Source organism: Anser anser (genome assembly GCF_964211835.1).
Source record: "Anser anser genome assembly, chromosome: 1".
NCBI classification, from domain to species: Eukaryota; Metazoa; Chordata; class Aves; order Anseriformes; family Anatidae; genus Anser; species Anser anser.
The window spans coordinates 193,765,875-193,786,070 of record NC_139720.1 but is presented as its reverse complement, the minus strand read 5'-3'; the positions used below and the strand labels follow the sequence as shown (position 1 = coordinate 193,786,070).

Below are 20,196 nucleotides of genomic sequence, written 5' to 3'. Positions count from 1 at the left end.
TGCAACCTGAATTTGTCTGAAGCCCCGATTGTTAGCTGTTGTTGTATTCATTTAGTTTTCAATATTTAACTCTTAATTGTGATATCTCTCTGTAAAAATTACTTTGTTCCTAATATTTAAAATCTGTTTCCAGGCTGCAAGCTGCTATATAAACAAGACTTTGCAAGACGGTTAGGACTGAGATGTGTTACTTGTAATTACTGCTCGCAGCTGTGCAAAAAGGGAGCAACTAAGGAACTTGATGGTGTAGTGAGAGATTTCTGCAGTGAAGAGTGCTGTAAAAAATTTCAGGACTGGTACTACAAGGCAAGTAACTCAGAATTTTTGACAAGAGCTCCAGAGTTTAACAAAACAAAAATGCACATGTGAGGATATCTCAAGGACTGTGCAGCAAATACGGCTTACTTCAGCAAAGCATTTGCTGCACAAAAAGCAAATGTATTAATTTCATCATTTGAATTTTCTTAGAACATAGAGCAGCATTTCTATGATCTGATTTATTAATTCATTTGGCAAAGCAGTCTTGAGTTACAGAAGAAAAAAGAAAAAAACTACTATGTATTTGTTACTTTACAATTCCAGTTTTCCCCCCTCAATTGATACTATATTTTTCTTGTCAAAATTACTTACATATGTATTCAGAATGTTGAAAACACTGTTAGTTAGCAGCTGTATGATACCTTAAGCTTACTGATGATAAACTAGGTTGGCAGAGTTTATCCTGTTCCTGCTTTTGCCTCCTTTTTTGCCTTTTCCCTTCTCCCACAGTTTGAACTGCAGAGGCTTTCACTGTTGATTATTTCCCAGTGGAAAGGATGCCAAAGGGAAAAGCAAGACCAAATGGATTTCTAATAAAAGTTTAAAACAAATGTGATGGCATCTGTTTCTAAATCTCTGGAAGCTTAACTACCTTGTGAAGCACAACCAGCAAAGAGTTCACGTTAAGAGGTTTTTTTTTTGTTTTCATTTTTTTTGAAAGAAGTAAAGGTGAAATTGGACTGGGTTTAACCTGCGATTAGTACCATGGAACATCCTGGAAAGCTACACTGATAATATCAAAACAAGAGCTATACTTGTGGATAAAATTGAAAAAAAAGACAATACAAAATTGGTCACCTTACCAAAACTCTGTTCAGAGCCTGGAAGGCAATAAAAAGCTTGAAATGTTAGAGGTCTAGATAAAAGTCCTGTAATTCAAGATGATCTACCTACCGTAAAAGACCTGAATCTGAAGACATATCTGATATTTTGGAATGGCAGGTTCCAGAAGTGTTACTGCCCAACACTGTAAAGTCTTTATTTTGAATAATGTACATAGGGTCCTTTTAGAATTTTCTGAAAAAAAACTACTGAAGACCAGTATCAGTTTCTTATGTCTCTTGTGATAATAGGGTGATGAAGCTTGGCTGCAGAATTCTTAGACTTAAAATGTTATTTCATACAATAATATTATATCAATATGCCTTAAAACTTGAGGTATGGGATGAAGTTTATCCCTTATTAAAAAATGCCTCCTAATAGAGAATTCAATAAAGCTTTGGTGTGCTTTAGAAACCTCTTGGTGATTCAGCGAATAATACAGTCTGGGGATGTGTGTACCAAACTAGTGTCATATCATAAACTTCTATGGAAGTTTGTACTGTGATTCAGATTTGGGAAACACTTGAAAACTCTGGCGTTAGTTTATCCTTCTGATCTGTGGGATAAAGCAATAACTGAATTAGCCCATTAAGTCTGCTTAAGAAATGGTGTTGGTACCGTGGTACGGGAAAATAAGATATGATGCCATGAAAAAGTAATTCAAGCAGACTTACTGGCAACTAGTGACTTTTGATACTTTTGATGACACTGAACTGTTAGATATTTTTACTTTCTGAATCTTGTCCTTGCTAGTGGAACTAGTGTTACATGATGTTGAATTGTTGATTGTCATTTTTTTCCAAATACTTCTGAAAGCCTTTGCCTAAAGTTCAGGTTAAAGAAGCTGGCATTTTTTAAAGTTCTGGTTATAGAAGCTTGGGATTTATTGCATAGAGAAGACAAGTACTAGGTTAGGTTTGGGGTGTGTGTATTTTGCTAAAACTGACTTTTTTTTTTTCCTTTACATTCTTGCTGGTAACTCCTCCCTCTTTTTATAAAAGTCATTCCAGGTATCCTAGGTTTGGTAGCATATTGTTAGTGAACATTCTTACCTAGTCATAAGTAGGTAATGATCAAAATAGAGAAAGACAGAATAGATATAGGCCCCTCCCTCGATTTGTACTTCATTTCCTGTTTTGTCTGTTAGCTTCTTGAAAGAATAGATACATATGTATGAGCTTTGTCTCATTTATGCAGTGTCCAGTGCTATTTTGGAGTTTCAATTAAATGTATACATAAAGAGAAATAAGTAGTAATAACCTAGTAATGTTTTAACGTCAGCATTGTGCTCATTAAACAAGTGTTTGTCTCCATTTTCTTTGTCTACTTTCTTTTATGGACACATTTTTCTCATGTAGTTTTATCTGGAAAACATCTTAACATTTACAAAATAATTATTTATGGGAGGGCTTCCCTGAGTGCAAAAGTTCTCTTCACAGAAAGCTAGAAAAAGATAGCAGAGGTAGAAGCACATCAGGCTTATCTAGAAGTATTCCTCAAACCTAATGCAAGGGATTGAAATGTAAAAGAATAGTTAGGTCATCATCATCTGGTGAATGACAGCTGAAATTGGTTGGTACCAAGTTCTGAGGATGTTTTGTAGTATGGTGTCCAATGCACTTCTGAGAAGAGAAGCAAAAAATTCGGTGTCTTGAGGCTAGCTCCCTATGTTATTAGTGCTCCTCCTTGTAAACTTTAATTGCATGCTGTGGTTTGGATCATAATTTCACAGTCATTTTTCAGATTTCAATATAAATATTTTAGTAGCCTGTTTGATGACAGTTTCAATCATTTGATGTTTCTCATACAAGAGAACTGAAAGTATCTTGACAAAGATTATACAGTTTTGAGAACAGTACAGAAATTGGTTTCTTAAAATACACATTGTGAAACATTGCTGAAAATACCACAGCTCAAGTGCAAATATAGGTCATTCCAGTCTGCAGTGGAATAGTGATTGGATTGAACATGTATGGTAATAATTGCGTATTCAGTGGAGGTCAGATGTCTACAGCCAAAGCTAAGTTGGAGGTGAGGAGCTGCAGTCTGAGGCATAAGCAAATAACAATGATTGTCAGCCGTGGTAAAATTTGAAATGATGGAGCCAACATTAATCTAGAAGGTAAAGGCAGCAAGACACCCTTATGAAATTTCTCTTGTCCAAATTTAGCCATTGTATAGTTAGACATCTCAATTTCAAGCAGTTACCCTTTCTTGTATAATAAGGCACTCTCGGGAAACATCTCTTGCTTTCTACTTTTGCAGATGGAACCAAAGTAGCTTGGAATAGACAGCCAAGATAAGGTCAAATTAACGTCAGCCCAGATCTTTGGAGAACATTGGAAACAGGTCAATGGAGGATTAAAAATGTAAATAAAAAGCCCCACATGTGAAAACTTATACTTTAAACCAACTTTGGGGCAAACAGAATCGATTCTTACATTTTTAGTTGGACACAAGCGATTTGAGCATGTTGAAGTCTGGGGAAGGAATTGGACCAAAAAGCAGTCATGAGTGGAATAGGAGTTAGGTGAAAATGGAGCACAGAGGGTATAGGTGGATCTTTTAGACATACAGTGTTAGAACAGACTCAAAGGCAAGAATTTTGGAGATTCAGTTCATGAGTAGTTCCAGTACCTTAAATAAAAACAAATGGGAAGGAAGGAAAAAGCAGAAAACCATGATTTCGGGTTTTTCCTTTCACTAATTTCAAGGTCAGGGAAGTGGGAGAGTAAGCAGGTAGTAGGAAGCTTCAGTGCATGGGAAGGTTTATAGAATTGACTGCAGTTATGGTTATGGAAATATTTAGAATTAATGTAGTAAACGTGGAGATGAGAACTGTAGCATCCATACAGGGGAATATTGGGTTTGCTAAGGAGTGGTGGTTTACCATGTCTAAGGAAACTGATTGTTTTTTTTTTCCAGCTAAATACCATAGTAGCAGTCCAGGGGAGACATTAATTCACTTATTCAAAGGCTTAAATGAAAGAGCAGAAAATAGAGGGAGAAAGCAATTAGTAGCCCGAAGACTGTAGTTGCCGCATTTTACAAGATTTAGCACCTTCTTGCTTTGAAGGACAGAGAAAACTGAGAAGAAAATGGCACTTTGGTAGTCAAGCTGTGTGCAGTAGGTGAGAATAGGTGGGCTTTTCTGTACGGGGGTCAGCTGTCACTCTTAATGATCATTGTTAGAGGGGCTTGAGATTTAAAATTAGAGTGAATTATACAATTTTTTATTTTTTTCCTACTGGTATTTCAGCCTTCTGGTGGTTTTGTAAAGATGCATTTGCACTGAAGTTGTGAATTCAGTTTCCCTAAACTGATAACACCTAGGCTATTTTGATAACACTCCATGCTTCGTCTGCTTCCCCACTTCCAAGAATACAATTTACTTGCTCTTTTGTCCCTCTGAGAACATCTATGTTGCAAAATGAATTGTGGACCAGCGTCGGCAGAAAGTCAAAGTGACAAATGTAACCAAAAGTAAGGGATGGGGAGGCAACGTGGTGCTGCAAGGCTCCTAACCTTGTGTGCCAGGCGGGTGCATGAGCACTACTGCTGGCACCTGCACCAGGGAAGGGGAGAATACCTGCCCTTTCTGTGGCACCCTTAATTGATTTATTTGCTTTGATTGCTCCCAGGCAGGTTGCAACATGTTTATTTAAAGGAAATACGTGCATACATATATATACTTGAAGCTGGTTATACTGTTAGAATCAAGTCTCTCAATATATCATTCATAATATTTGAAAACTACAGCTAAAAGCTGAATTTCCTGCATTGCCAGAGAATGGTGCTGGACTGGTCAAGTACAGTGAAGGGACTTAACATTTAATTACCTTTTACATTTGAACTAATTGGCCTTTTGATACATTTTTTGGAATTGTAAGAACTACAGTTGGACCATTTTTTTCAGCCATCAGAGCCTTGTGCATAACTGCAGTGTTGTGTATGGTTTTGCATATTAATGTTTTATGTTGCATACTATCATAATTTCCGTCCTCCTTTTCTGGCTATACTATTAGATTGAGTTATTTGAGATTCCTAAGCATCCATAAAGTGTTTTTTTGGGGGGTGGCTTATTTTTAAAGACCACTTTGGGATGGAGATTGCAAGAAAATATCAAGGGGAACAACACTGCAAACAGTTCTTCACTTACTGAAGATCTGAAACTGGGACTAGTACTCTTCAGATAGTATTTTATAGCATGGCTAATTAAATTCTGTGGAACCAATTTAGTAGAAAAATGTCTTTATTAGTGATGCCTCATGAAGTTATCCTGTAGGCTGGTGAATAACAAAGTTTTGAGTTTCAAGTTGTGTGCTAACTGGAATCCTCTTTAGGTTGAGAGCTATTTTTGTTGCTTTTAAATCATTGTGAGAGAATAAACTTGAAGGAACTAATTAATAATTGGAATCTAAAATTGTTGTCAAACTACCAAAATAATGGAAATAGAAAAGTTATTTACACCGAAGGGCCCTGATCTGACACCTAGAGAAGTGATTTTGTTTTCTTTAAGTCACAAATGGGGGAAAAACAAACAAACAAAAAAACACACAAACCAGTCTTGGGGGAGAGTATCCTACTTGTCCTGGGTTCAAGCAAGTCATTAAGGAATCTCACTTTTGTCTCTTGTTTGCAGAAGGTTTTAGTAGAATTAATGAAAATTGATGTGCAAAAATGAGCAATTTTTAAGACTTAGTGTTTAATTGAAACACAGCATGTTAATTATATTAATTATGGGTATTAACCCTCAGCAAACACTTGAAAGTAAAGTGACTAATGTGTATAAATGTGGGTTAGAGGGTTGTATAAATATAGAGCCTACATGAGTGAGACTTAACTGTGTAGCAGTAACGATTCTTCAGTACTTTCAAAAACGTAACCTTTTAAAATGTAAAAGTATTTTTTTTCCAAGGCTTATTTAAAATGTCACAATCTTTCTTTGCATTAAGGCTGCACGATGTGACTGTTGTAAGTCTCAAGGAAATCTCAAAGAGAAGGTGCAGTGGCGTGGAGAAATGAAACACTTCTGTGATCAGCACTGTTTGCTCCGTTTCTACTGTCAACAAAATGAACCAAATCTGGCAACCCAAAAAGGACCTGAGAACTTACAATACGGTACGTGCTGCCTTACCCTTGCTAAATGGCAAACAAAATGCTTCTTTTAAGTGAAAAATTCAAAGCTGCTTGAATTATTTATTTGTTGTAATAAACTTGCTTGTGTTAGAGACTGCCCATTTTTGTTTTGTCACCAGATGCATTATTTATTGAGTTGCTAGATATTTTTTTATCCTAACTCTGTATTTTAATGCTCTTTTGAGAGCGGAAGCATTTTCAGCTAATCAAATGCTTTTGTAATCACTTTTTTCAAAAACTAGATCTTTTTAGGTTAAGCGTAATTTTAGTGTTTTACCTTCATGGGGATAGAAAGTGGCTTCCTCTTTCATTGTGCTCCAGTGTTTTGTTACTTGCTCTGTGGAAGCATTTCTTTTCAAAACATGTTTTGGTCAAAGAGACCAGATAAATGCACTCAGAATTAAAAGGAAATGAAGAAATTGAATTAAAAGGAAACAAATGAAACAAACTCAAAGAAAATAAGAAAATGAGAATTATCTAGATGTGAGCAATGCATTGCTTTTTTTTTTTTTTTTCCTATTGGCAATAGGTACCTTATATGTTTTCTGATGGGGCCAGAATGCATGTTCACATGGTTTACAGTGATCTAAATTGCTCGTCAGCATGCAAGTGAATCACCTTTTCAATGAATATAATTATATCAACACAGCTTCTTTGTATGGCTGTTTTCATATTTGAACTTTCCGATATATACTTTTATGAATGAGGTTATAGTCACATCTGTCTGCGGCATTGATTTGGCTTTTGGCTTTGTGTAAGGTCTGATGCCAGAGTAGTGAGGTGTTTGTGATGAGCAGTGTTGAGTACAGTTCTCACCTGTGGTACAGCGCTAAACAGTGCTGTTAATTTGACATTACCCTGATGATACGTGTTGTCTGAGTTGCTTACTGAAATCTATTACGATCATGAAAAAGGGGGAAAAAATCTAAAAATGTTTTCTTGCATTTTTTAGATCAGGGCTGTCAAACTCCTCGAACAAAAATAACAGTAAGTACATATTTTTAACATACATATAACCTAATTGGAGGCATTTAAAATGTGAGATCCTGGTGGCTAAAGATGACACTGTTAAAAATACCACAAACCAATGTCTTTGAATGATACTAAACTAAATTTGTGGGTATTTTTTAGTCTTTGTCACGTCAGTAGTTGAAATTAACTTTTAAATGTTCATATTTTATCTTTTCAATGTCTTCTGACATTGAAGCCTTTTATTTTACATCTGTGCTGCACGAAAGTGTAGTTACTCCATGGAGTCTGTCTGTTTTTTTGTGTTTAGACTGATTAGGTGTATTATTGAGTATAGAAGGGGAAGAGAATTTCCTTGATCAGTTAGAATATTGAGGTTGTGTTTCAGCTTTGAAGGGCTGAAAACAAAGCATCAGTTCTTAAATTCTAAGTGCTAAGAGTAGAATAATTGGAACACAAGGCCTGACTGACTTTGCTGCAAGTGGCAGAGTATGGAAGCACCACCTTCTGCAGGATTGCTGTCTGTGAGGGTGGACATCATGAGCGGAGCAGTAGCCTTCACTTTGAGTTTATCAGTTTTAGTCAACTAGTCATAAATACCATTATTAATAATATTTTTTTCATTGAACTTAGTGAATTTGGTTTGAAACTTGGTTTTGCTTTGTCACAAGATCTCACTTTTCTGTGAAAGAAGTATCTCAACTTCTTAATGAAAATATGGTTCTGTAAGGCAATTCTTAGTTTTAAGTGAAAGTACTTTGATGGCATTATAAAACACATTAATGAAAAACACAGAAAATAACTGGATACCTGGGTAATAATAATAGGAATAATTGACTGGAACTTGGGTAACTGGAGATACCAGCAAGCTAAACCGTCACATTAAAAACATCTGGTATTTTATGTTTAATAGCTTCCAAAGATATTAATATGGTCTATAACTTTTTAAAAGATCATATAAAAGCTATGATAATAATAAATAAATGTGATACAATTATTTTTTACACTTTAGAAGGTGTTCTGCCTGTTAGTCTTCTGTTATGATTTTACGTTCTTTCCGTATTTAAAAGGACACATGGGGCTAGTCTTACAACATATGACCAAGTAAAAGTGACAGTCTCTGATTCTTAAATCAGGTTCTAAAACAGCTGCCAGGGGACAAAAAAACATGTTAGGAGCAAGATTTTTTTTTAACCTGTTGACTGTAAGAATGCAGTTTGAGCATTGTGATATTCCCAAGTATTTGTTGACGCTATTGTAGAGCCAGCAGGGGGAGCTCAAAGTTTATACTTTAAGTATTAAAATTGTTTAGAGAGTGTTTTATCTAGAAATGATCATTTTTTTAAAGTGATTTTTGGATTATAGCATACTTCAAGAAGATCAGACTTTGAGCCAAAAAATAGTTTTGCTATTCATCTTGGATTCTTTTTAACAGCTAAAATTATTTTAAAGTTATAAAATAGCTTAGATTTTACTTCCATGTATACAAAAAAGAAAAAAAAAAGTTGTTGATTGAAGTGCTAGCCCAGAATGAGCGAAACACTACTATGTTACATTCATTTTAGTAGCAGCTCACTACTAGAAATGCAGAATAGCACACAGTTAAAGAATAATAGTTAGTGCTGTTGTGTGCTTGAGCTTTCTCTTCAGTATCTTGTGCATGGAAAGTATCAACTGATACATTACATCAAAAAACCTTGTGTTGTTGCACTACGTTGACTTCAATACGTTTTCTTTTATTTGCTTGCCTGTAGGGCTCAGCACCACCACCTTCTCCAACACCTAACAGAGAAATGAAGAACAAGGCAGTTCTTTGCAAACCTTTGACGATGACGAAAGCCACATACTGTAAACCTCATATGCAGACAAAATCTTGTCAGACAGGTAACTCTTGAACCACTCTTTACTTTGTTACAGGCTTTTTTTTAAACCGTTATTCTCTTGGAACATATGGCAAATATTTTGATTTTTTTCCCTAACCTGCAGGTGTAAAATATATTTAAGTACCTGGCAGTGTTTGCCTTTTTCTTTTTTCTTTTAATAGAAGATGATTGGAAAAAAGAGTATGTCCCAGTGCCTATTCCTGTACCTGTCTATGTTCCGGTGCCTATGAACATGTATAGTCAAAATGTTCCTGTTCCTACAACAGTTCCTGTTCCGGTAAGTCAGACCAGCTTTATGTTTAAATTGGCATCCATTCACTTGAATGCAAGGGACCACTTTGTACTGCTGACTGTTCTCATTCTGCTCCACCTAAATGACTGCAGGATACTGCTGCACAATTTATTGACTTGGGATCAGAAATCTGACAGTGGCATATAATTTCCTGATTGTTCTTTAGGACCCATCTGCTTGCTTGTGTGAAAATCTTGCACTGCTGAACATTTTAGAAACAATTCTGAGTGATTTTTTTGTTTGCTGAATAACCATTAAACAACTAGATTTGTTCTTGTTTGTGATGGAGAAACTGAAAGATTGTGTTAGGGAGGGATGGCAGAGCAGGATAAACAAGAACAAAGAAAGGCAAATAAAAGAATCTTGTACTGGGAAAAGAAAGTAAGTTAAATTTGTTATCATTTACGTACCAAATCTCATCCAAACAGTGGTTAAAAAAAGAAAAAAATGAATTCCTGAAATTCCATCTTTCACAAACAAGTCACTAAAAGAGGATGTTGATTTGTCCAAACTGTTAGTCTGAAGTTATAGTCAGAATGAGGTGTAGAGCTCCAAAATTCCTTCTGTTCTGATTTTGACACACTATAGTTCGTTGTATCTTTTTTTGTGTCCTTTCCTTTTCTCCCTTCCATTCTGAATCATTTGTATTGATTTTTTTAACCTGTCAGCAATTTTTTTAGCCCACACTGAAGTGATATTTTTCTAATCTGTTTTAATTCGGTCTTCTAGAAGGGTGTAGAGTTGGCATTCCTGTGTTGGTCGCTGTTGTTGCTTTGTTGCAGCATTTTTTTTAATCATCTCTTCCTCCCTGTCTACACAGGTGCCAGTTCCAGTTTTCTTGCCCACTACTCTGGATAGCACAGAGAAAATCCTTGCAGCAATAGAAGAGCTGAGGGGAAAAGTGCCCTCAAATCCTCTGGAATCTGAGCTACTGACTTTGTCGGGGATGTTGCCTGAACATGATGGAAAAGCAGAAGTTTCTGACATGGCCAGTGAGTTAGTTACCATGTATTAGACTCTTTGGAGTGCTGGGGTGTATGTAAATAAAGAAGTTTTTTTTGATGGTTCTGTCAGTGCAACAGTGCTATTATTGAGTACTTATATTAAGTTGAAATCTTAATCATTTAAATATTTTAGAACATTTTAGCACATTTGAAGTAAAAAAAACTTTCTGAAGTCTCTTGCATGACTTTGGTGGGCAAAGTCATTTGTCTTATCTTTGTCTGTAAAAATATAAACATTTCTTTGCTTGTGCCAGCATCCTGGCTGATAGCAAGCGGTCATCTGTGTTTGTACCCACAGGTTTTCTTCTCAGTGTAACTCAAAACAAGTCATAACCAGACCACTCTTCCTTCCAGACATGCTCAAGTCAAAACTTTAGGGGAAGTGTTCTCCACAGCTGTGTCCTTGAGGTTCACACCTCACATGGGTGTGAACAGCTTCCTCTGAACATGGTGGGAGACAGCAGGGGCCCATTCTCTTTGTGGTGATACTTTACTATGCACATTTTACGTTGTGTGTGCGGAAGCAGGGGTCTGCTAAAACTTAGAGAAACATACATTTCACAAGTGGAACTGCGGTCAACAAAACCAGATTACCTAATGATGCTTTGGCTCTTGATTGATTCTCACATGCAAGTATCATCTCTCTGAAGATAGTAACACATCAGCTGATACATCATTGCGGTTGTGATGCTCAGATGGCTTGTCATCCCAGCAGGGCACCTAAAAGGAGAGAATTCTCTCTGGGATCACTTTACATCTGAAGATCAAAAAATCCTGCATATCTTGTAATGCTGTTTTTTTTCCAATGCACATATCTATGTCCCTCTTTCCTAGCTCTGCTTTCCAAAATCCTCAAGTCTCTTCTGTAACTTTTCAAGAGAATTTGCTGTCTCTTTCAAAAAATTAGACTTTAAGGTTTTTCCATGACTCAGGTGAAGATTTTTTTTTCAAGCTCTTTCAACAAGTGTATCAAGGGTGTTGATAAAGGACATGAACTAATGACTTGGGCCTGGTATATAGGAAGCCAACGGTGATAGAGAAGTTGCCAGTCCCAGGAGGCATATTGTTCCTTAAAATGTTGCCATTCTCTCACTAAAGCTGGACATTTCTGGTAGCACTGCAAGGTTCTGGAGTACCGTGTCCAGTTCTGGGCTCCCCAGTACCAGAGGGACCTGGGCACACTGGAGAGAGCCCAGCGCAGGGCCACCAGGATGATGAAGGCACTGGGAGCATCTGTGCTGTGAGGAGAGGCTGGGAGAGCTGGGAGTGCTCAGCCTGGAGAAGAGGAGGCTCAGGGGGATCTCATCCGTGTCCCTAAATCCCTAAAGGGAGGGCGCAGAGAGGCCGGAGCCAGGCTCTGCTCGGTGGTGCCCAGTGCTAGGACAGGAGGCAGTGGGCACAGCCGGGCACCCAGGAGGCTCCCTCTGAGCACCAGGCAGCACTTCTGTGTCAAGCTTTTTTTTCTCTCAGCCTGCCTTCCTTGTTTGCTTTTGAAGGATATCTTTCACTGACTTGAAAGTCTGTTCTGTTTGCTGGCCAAATTATGTAGAAAAGTAGTTATATATTTCAAGCCTATTTGTGTTCTGTGATAGGTTGATATGATCCAGATTCCCCAGTATCTGGTATTCTGTACACTAAGAGACTCATCTTAATGAAGAAGGACAGATGGGATCATAAGTATCTTTTCTGTTTAAAGGAAATCAGATTGAAGAAGTAAATCTGAGATCCCCAAAACAACAAAATCTAGCATCGTGATGAGCAGAAAAAGCAGTTTTAGAACCAATCAGGTTATAACAGTCTAAGTCTGTCCAATTTGACTAATCCACGTTAGTTAAAATATAAGTTTTTTTCATTTTTCTTTGTTTATTTTATTTATAGGTGTGATAGTTGAGTCAAATCTACTGAACTCAGAAACAGAAGCACAGAGAAGCTTGCCAGATGTTCCATATGAACGAGACCTTGATATTGAAATAGACTTTCCAAGAGGTATTTTTTCTATAATTTTAATATATATTGTAAAACAGACATTATGGACAGCCATTATACTTTGTTTCATCATCCTTTCACGGGAGCTTAATTTGATTGCAAAATCTACTTGGCTGACTCTCTTAGTAAAACTTTGCCATGCTGTTGCAGTACTGGGGACTTCCAAAGGACTTTCTCCATCTTTCTAAACATGGTATTTTAAACAGCATGCAAAGATAAGGAAGGAGTTAATCTTTCATAAGGTTATGGCTTATATGGATGTATCTTTTTTTTTTGGACATGGATTTAGGAAGGATATTTTGGAGGCTTGAAGTTTCAGACGGCATGTATCATGGAAAACAATAATGAATTCATCCTGAATCACCAGATATTTGCATGTGAAGTGAAATGATGGTTTAGAGTGGAGATGACAAGTAGATACTTTACTTGGACAGATAACGATAGGACAAGGGGGAATGGTTTTAAATTAAAAGGGGACATTTAGATTAGAGGTTAGGAGAAAGTTTTTCACTCAGAGAGTGGTGAGGCACAGAAACAGATTGCCCAGAGAGGTTGTGGATGCCCTGTCCCTGGAGATGTTCAAGGCCAGGTTAGCTGAGGCCCTGAGCAACCTGATCTAGTGGGTGGTGTCCATGCCTACAGCAGGGGGTTTGGAACTAGATGATCCTTGAAGTCCCTTCCAATCCAGGCCATTCTATTATTCTAAGACAAAAGGACAAATTTCCCACTGAAGTTTATTAGGAAGTAGCAGACTAGACTGCTGCACTTCACTTGTGTTACCTTTTAGTATCTTATTCGCGTCCATACATGTATTTGAAAAAGTTAATATTTGAATTAACAGGAAAATCACTAGTTTGAGACCTTTCTTGAAAGAAGGTCTTGGTTTTAAATTTTACAATTTCTACTGTTCTCTACAGGATGCAGGCAAAAAGTCTTTATTTCCTTACGCTGTGTCCTAATCAATACAAGAAAGCTCCTGACTATAGGTAGAACTCCTTAGATGTAGCTTCTTTGGACGTATAACTCATACCTTCCCTGGGTAATTTCTATATCTGCTGTTGAAAGTCTCCTTTTGCCTTGTGCTGTAGATATCCACACTACTTGCCCAAACTGAGTTTCTCAGTTTGCTGCATGTCTAATTTGAAGATCAAGTCTTGGAATTAGGAAAACAGATTGACATTAATCTGAGGAAGTATTATTAGCAATATGTACCCTCTTTTTTTTTAACCCTCTTAATAAGAATGTTTTTTTCTTCCATGCTTTTTTTTCCTTCCTTATGTAAAAAGCCTAAGTGGAATAGTAAACAGTAGCAGTTTATAGTAGATGTTAATTGTCTTGGAGTGCTTCTGGTATTAGATTCTTTGTGATAGCAGGAGAAAGGCTGGTGTTTAGTCTGGGGTAGAGTTCTTAAATCTTTGAATGCAAAGGATATTTTATTTGGACCAGTTTTCCTACTTGTGGTGATTACACTTGGTGATAGTTTGAATAAGTTCTTGAGTAGTAAGGTGGTAAAATTGGAATAATCTTCAGAAGAGCATTGTTTTGAATGAAGTCATTGTTTGATAGTTGCATGAGAGATGAACCATCTTCAGTAAAGTAAATAAATTTGGAACTTATACCATTAAATCTATTCATATATTCTGTCATTCTGCTGTGTTGCCTGATGTAATAGACCTTCATCCTAACCCAGAAATGTTAAATAAATAGTACTTTGTCGTAATGCATTTTTATCTGTTTACCTGTATTACCATAACATCCGTCACAAGCTAGGCCTCCACCTTGTAAATATAGACTAAAAGCAGTTTCTCTGAAAGAACTGACATTCTTGACGCATTTTTAATCACATACAGTAGCTATATAAAATGCAAAACATGACTACAAAAGAGAACAGTCAATGAGCATAGTGCTTGTATTAAGTTAATTTGTATTTTTCCATTCATAGTTGCTCATTTTCATCGTAACTTAAACTTCTTGATACCAAAGACTGTCTAGGCAGGAAAAATTGTGTGAAGGTCCAGAGTAAGAAATGCTGTCGTAGTGATGTGAGATAGTTTTTGAAAATGTTCAGCATTGCATACTTTGCAATTTATTTCAAAAAAGCATTTTGGTAGTTTTGCCTTACCTTTAAAGTAAGAATAGGCTTATTCCATCTTAGTAAAATCCAGTCCTCGTTAACGTTTCATGTGTGCTTTTGTAGACCCTATATGTTAATGCATGTTGATATAGTTCATTGTCTTTTCAAATCAGTATTATCCAAAAGGAGTTAAAAATTAAGTTTCTGTTAATGTATTTTCAGCAACTGAGGAGCTTGATACAGAAAATGAGTTTTTATTGCCTCCCGTTTTTGGGGAAGAATATGAGGAACAGCCAAGGCCTCGCTCCAAAAAGAAGGTAATCACATAATTCTATTAAAAAGGCACAAAATTTTAGTGGGCAAAAATATGCCATGATTTTTTCAATTTTCATACTGCTCATAGGCTCGTATTGCCTATGTACCTAGGGTATATAGTACCCTATCTTTTTGATGTAAATTAATACATAAAATAAGGACTTTATTTTAGTCCTCTGACTGTTAACAGTAAACTGTTAGATTTAATAGGATGATAGCAGTTTCTAAATTCTGATCCCATTCTTGCTATAAAAGATTCACGTTGATAGATTTGTGGATGTAGCGTGTCAGTGCTTCACCTGTTTTATATACTTACTGTATTTTCAATAATGTTTTTCTGCCTTCAATTTAAACAAAACTCTCATGATTTAATTTTATAGTAAAATAGAAGAATGTTGGCATTACCATGGCTTATAGTGAGACAATAGCACGTACTGTATAAAATGGTTAAAAGAAGTTACTTTTTTATTTGCTTGTAATTTTCCTAGATTTTATTTTCAGTTAAAATCCTAGTTTAGACATTGCAAACAAATTAGCCCTATTCTTTTATTTAGAAGGAAACTAACAGGCAATAGAGTTTCTGATGCCTGGCACAAAGCTGATAATAAAACTTACTAAGAATAAATGGGTCTGGTTTTAAATTTGGAGTCTGTACTATTGGTACTATCCCTTTAATTACACTGCTAGGCATGCTTTAATTTTGGACCAGTGTTGGCTTTCCCATTGATGGGTTCAGCTAAGCCTAAAAGTTGACCTGACAGATTGATAGCATCTTTAACATCCTATGCATTGACAAAATGAAATCCTAAAAACACACTGAATTATTGGGTGCCTTATGTTCATTGCTTAATATGATATAACCAATGCAGCAACTCCATTATCAAAAATCTTTTGTCTGTTTTAGAAATCAGTTTGAAAGGTGAATTAGAAATGACTGTCAGCTTAAGTAAACACTCCTCTTAGAAGTATATTCAACACAGAAACTACCTGCTGGCTCTAGCTGAAGGAAACGTATGTTCCTTTATACTGAACCTTTAGTTTGTAATTTGGCCTGCAGCTTGCTTATTCTGCCCAGCTTCTGTTATTCCTGTTAGAAGCTATTAGTAGCATTAACCACTTTGTTTCAATGGCAGGGAGTGAAGAGGAAAGCGGTGTCAGAGTACCAGTCTCATGATGATAGCTCTGAAAACTCAGAGTGTAGTTTTCCATTTAAATATGCATATGGTGTAAACGCATGGAAGCACTGGGTGAAGTCTCGGCACTTAAACGAAGAGCTGCCAGAATTAGAGGAACTGAAATCAAGTAAGTATATCCAAAAGTCTGGCATCCAGATTTTAATTTGGTAGTGAGAATTGCTGATATTGTCTGATTTTTCAGCTGGAATTTTTAGTAGAAATTTTCACGTGGCCCTAGTGTTCCTACAAAAACTGTGATTATTTTACCACAGAGTTGCCACACTCTTTTTTTCCTAAAGAAATTTTCCCTACTTGGCTCAACATTCCAGGACTTACACTTCTAGTGAAGTCAGGACAGAACCTTTCTAGCTCTTCTTCATGACCATTTAGGTTTTTTGTTTGCATCCTGATTTTCCTTGTATTCTAACTTGCCTTAGAGTTTGCACCTTTTTTGGGCTTCTTCTGAATTGCAAGGGAGGGGCATCCTACTTCTTGTAGGATGAAGAGATCTTCACCAAAGGCTGGCATTACAAGGCTTTGGAGTTCTGACATGGTGTGGCCTTCACTCCTGTGGAGCGCTGCTGCTCTTTCTGCAAAGCTCTGCTGTATGGACATGTATTTACACTGAGGGGAAAAGAAGGGACTGCTGGTACTCTTGCTGTTCTTCAGTTCCCACATGCATCTTAGCATTGTTGTGTTATGCTGTTGGATCTTTGGAAACTGTCATTTCCCCTGAAGGTCTCCCTCTACAACACTGTGTTCACTTCGGCATCTTGGGCTACTTCCTGCCTCTGTGTCATCCTCAGCTGTGCATGACAGTAATTCTTCAGTGGGTGACGCTGCACTTGGTTAATTAATTAGACTTTACTCTGGTAGCCTTGCCTATTTTAATATAGACCTAACATTTGAACTACTTGTTACATTTAGACTCATTCATTGCTTAGTGTAGAGGACATCAAGCCAGTTTTTCCCCCTTTAGTCCAAAAATACCCCATCCCACCCCCAGCATGTAATAATACTGTTGTATAATGTAGCGTTTTTTCTTTATTTTACAGCAAAGTCTGTGAAATTAAAGGAAGATCTATTATCACATACTTCAGCTGAGTTAAACTATGGGTTGGCACATTTTGTCAATGAAATTCGAAGGCCAAATGGAGAGAACTATGCACCTGACAGCATCTATTATCTGTGTCTTGGGATTCAGGAGGTTAGTAGAGGCTGTAGAGATGGGAAATTGAGCTGTTGATTTGACTCTAATCCATTTCAGTGGGAGAATGGAGATAATGTGGATTTATTGGCTGAGAAGAGGCTAGGAGCTATTCTTAATATAATGGCTATGATCTGGAACACAGAGAGGCTGTTGTATATATCATATTATAGAAAGCTGTCTGTAGAGAAAATGAGTTTGCAGACCCATGCAGAAAACTCAAATGTAAGCTGGTATATTATAATTTTAAGCTTTTTGCTGGGTTAAAGCAAGGAATTTGTAATCTAAAATGACACAATTTTTCCAAATGCTGTGCTTCATTTGATTGCTAGAGATGGCTTAATGTAAAAGAAGAATGAAATTAGGAATGAGCTGTAAAGATTTTACTAATTCAGTTACTTAGCAGATAGTGGAAACAAGCTATTTGAAGTGTTGTTTTGGGAGAGCGTAATTTATCAAATATTGAAGATGGGGACAGTCAGTTCTCTCTTCTGGAATGCAAGAAACTGTGTTGTATTTTTTGCCTTCCACCCCAAATTGCAATTATATCATATTTCAAAGCAAAAGGGAGGCAGTTTAGATGTATTTTATGTGAAGGCAATAACACATCACTAAATATGGAAAAAAAGCTATTCCACAGCTTATCTTTTAAGCAGAGAATGTCTTATTTTTTGGTACATAAGGCAAATCATAGATAAAATAAACCATGTTCAGAGCTGAGAACACAGAAAATTTCATTTAAGTTAAAAGGCAATAAAAATGCATATGATGTGGAAAGCAAGATGTTCACAAACTTTGTCATCCTGCTTAAACTTTTTTAATGTATAAGGCAAAGTACTTGAATAACAAATATTCAACAAATCTTTCAATCAAATAAATATTTTAACCAAAATATTTCAAAAGAAATAGTGCTTCTAATAACTTTTCCGTATTAAGAGTATACAAAATTAAAGAGTTAGTTGGTATCGTTCCCTCATGGTTGAAATTTCAGAAGTGAGCCTTCATTGGCATTTTAGTCAATATTGCTACAAAGCATGTTTCAAATTCAGCTAGCTTTCTGCCACTGCACTTGCATGATCTGCTGTCTCTCTGTATCTTTCTGTTGAATAGAAAATATTCATATTGAGCTGATAAACATAGAGGAGCTGTGTGTTTATAAAATGGAACTTGACTAATAACTTTTCTCTTTTTCAATTTTTCTTTGTGCCATTGACATTGTTTATTTTGTCTATTGTGAAAGCTAATTATACAGAGAATAAGATTTTTTTAGCTCATCAGAACCAGTGTTTGTGTTGTACAACACAAATATCAGGAGCTCTAACACATGTACAATGCCGAAACATTAAAGGAATAACTAGTATTTATACGATTATGTAATTATTGCTTATATTTAGCATCCAGTATTTAATACAGGTGGTGTTGACAGCCCCACTTCATTGTTTGGCCCAGTTGCGCCACTGGTACTCAGATTTATAGGAATTTTTGCCCTTTTTCTGAAGAGTTTGTGTTTCACAGAGGCAAGAGGAGCACAAATCTGGCAAGGGTTGCGGCAAACTTCTGTGTGCTAATGGCAAATTGTGTGCATTACCCTTTCGAAGAAAGAGGTTTAAACACATTATTGGTACTCTAAACACAATGTAGTTACCACAAAATGCAAACAAACTCCATTGCCTTCCAGTATTTTCTTACTTGGATGGAAAGAAGAACTTTCCATCTGACAACCCCCATATGGGTACTCCTGAAAGACAGGATAAATTGTCTGTTACTGTGTAAAAGGTATTGGCTCTGTTTAACTCAGAAGGGGCTCAGAGAACATTAAATGATGCCAGATAAGGATAAAATTATGCCAAAGATCAGCAATATTTTACTAACTTGGAGTAATACATCAAAGAAAGAGAGTGGGGAAGATGTGAGTTAGAAATAGAGCACTCTCCCCCTCCATCAAAGTTACCAAACTCACTATGGTGAAGCACTGGCTCAGGCTGGAGCTTTTCTTCCTGGCTGTAGCATGGCTAGAGCACAGTGGAAGTGCTCAGGAGTCCATCAAGTCTTCAGCTGTCTTTCTGACTGTAATTTGTTTTTTTTCCTTAAAGGAAGCACTTGAAAAATCTGTTACAGAATACTTGTCCTTGATTCAAAGCAGTACCTTTTCTCCGTTCAGTTTCACTTGCAACTGAAATTGTTCTACCTCTGGCCAGAATTGGTTCGATAATGATTTTGACATCTTTGAAGTACAGTTCTTGAAAATACCACACTTCAAAGTAAAGGTTGTCGCATGATGGGGTGGCCATCTAGCAGAAAGGGGTCCTGTGGAAAAAGGTGTTAGCCTGCCTTGCACTCCTGCTGCATCATGGCTCTCAGACTTTGTCCCAGTATAAGATGACTTTTTGCACATCACTGAGGGGAAGAGGGGCACTGAGGTGTTCGCAGCAGTGGCAGAAAAAGTGATCTTGGTGCACTGGGAGAGGTGGAATTAAAGCCAGTTCAGTTGGTCACCTTTTCCTCCAGCCCTTGATAAATCTGTCTGCATACTCTCAGCAAAATGCTAATGAAACAAGAGTGCATAATCTAATAGTAAGTCTAATAACGGGGTGGTTTGGGCAAAATTCAGGCTGTTATTGCTAAGCAGGTGTTTAAATGTGCTTTGGGCCGTAATTCAGGCTGTTTTCCATTGCAGAAAGCAGCATGCCCAATGGTGCCTTCCTGGTGGCTCTGGTTTTCTTAGAGCTCATAGAACCATTAAGGTTGGAAAAGATCTTCAAGATCATCTGGTCCAACCATCACCCTACCACCATCTCACTTGGAAGCTGCTAATGCTAATCCTGCCCCCTCCAGAGCTTGTAGTGTAGCAGAGCATAGCACTATGATATAGAAATGAAGGTTTGCTGACATGCATTTGGTAGTTGTGTAGCAGGGAAGACCCTAATGTGGCGTTATCATGTAGACCCTGCAGCATTAATGGTCTGTGAGCCTCACAGATTTTTACAGGGGATGTCAGGGTTTAGCCAAACA

The 20,196-nt window shown here is 37.0% G+C and overlaps 1 protein-coding gene across 13 annotated transcripts in view; it reads left to right on the top strand.

Annotated features, from left to right (window-relative positions):
* Positions 1 to 20,196, top strand: part of ZMYM2 (zinc finger MYM-type containing 2) — a 94,142-nt gene that overhangs the window by 67,672 nt on the left and 6,274 nt on the right. For all 13 annotated transcript variants that reach the window (XM_083810501.1, XM_083810500.1, XM_083810494.1 and 10 more), the window contains 10 exons: positions 134 to 306; positions 6,096 to 6,261; positions 7,232 to 7,266; positions 9,003 to 9,132; positions 9,293 to 9,408; positions 10,244 to 10,415; positions 12,306 to 12,413; positions 14,710 to 14,804; positions 15,936 to 16,104; positions 17,033 to 17,184. In XM_083810501.1, coding sequence (XP_083666627.1) covers positions 134 to 306; positions 6,096 to 6,261; positions 7,232 to 7,266; positions 9,003 to 9,132; positions 9,293 to 9,408; positions 10,244 to 10,415; positions 12,306 to 12,413; positions 14,710 to 14,804; positions 15,936 to 16,104; positions 17,033 to 17,184 — 1,316 coding nt within the window. The remainder of the gene's footprint in view (positions 1 to 133; positions 307 to 6,095; positions 6,262 to 7,231; positions 7,267 to 9,002; positions 9,133 to 9,292; positions 9,409 to 10,243; positions 10,416 to 12,305; positions 12,414 to 14,709; positions 14,805 to 15,935; positions 16,105 to 17,032; positions 17,185 to 20,196) is intronic.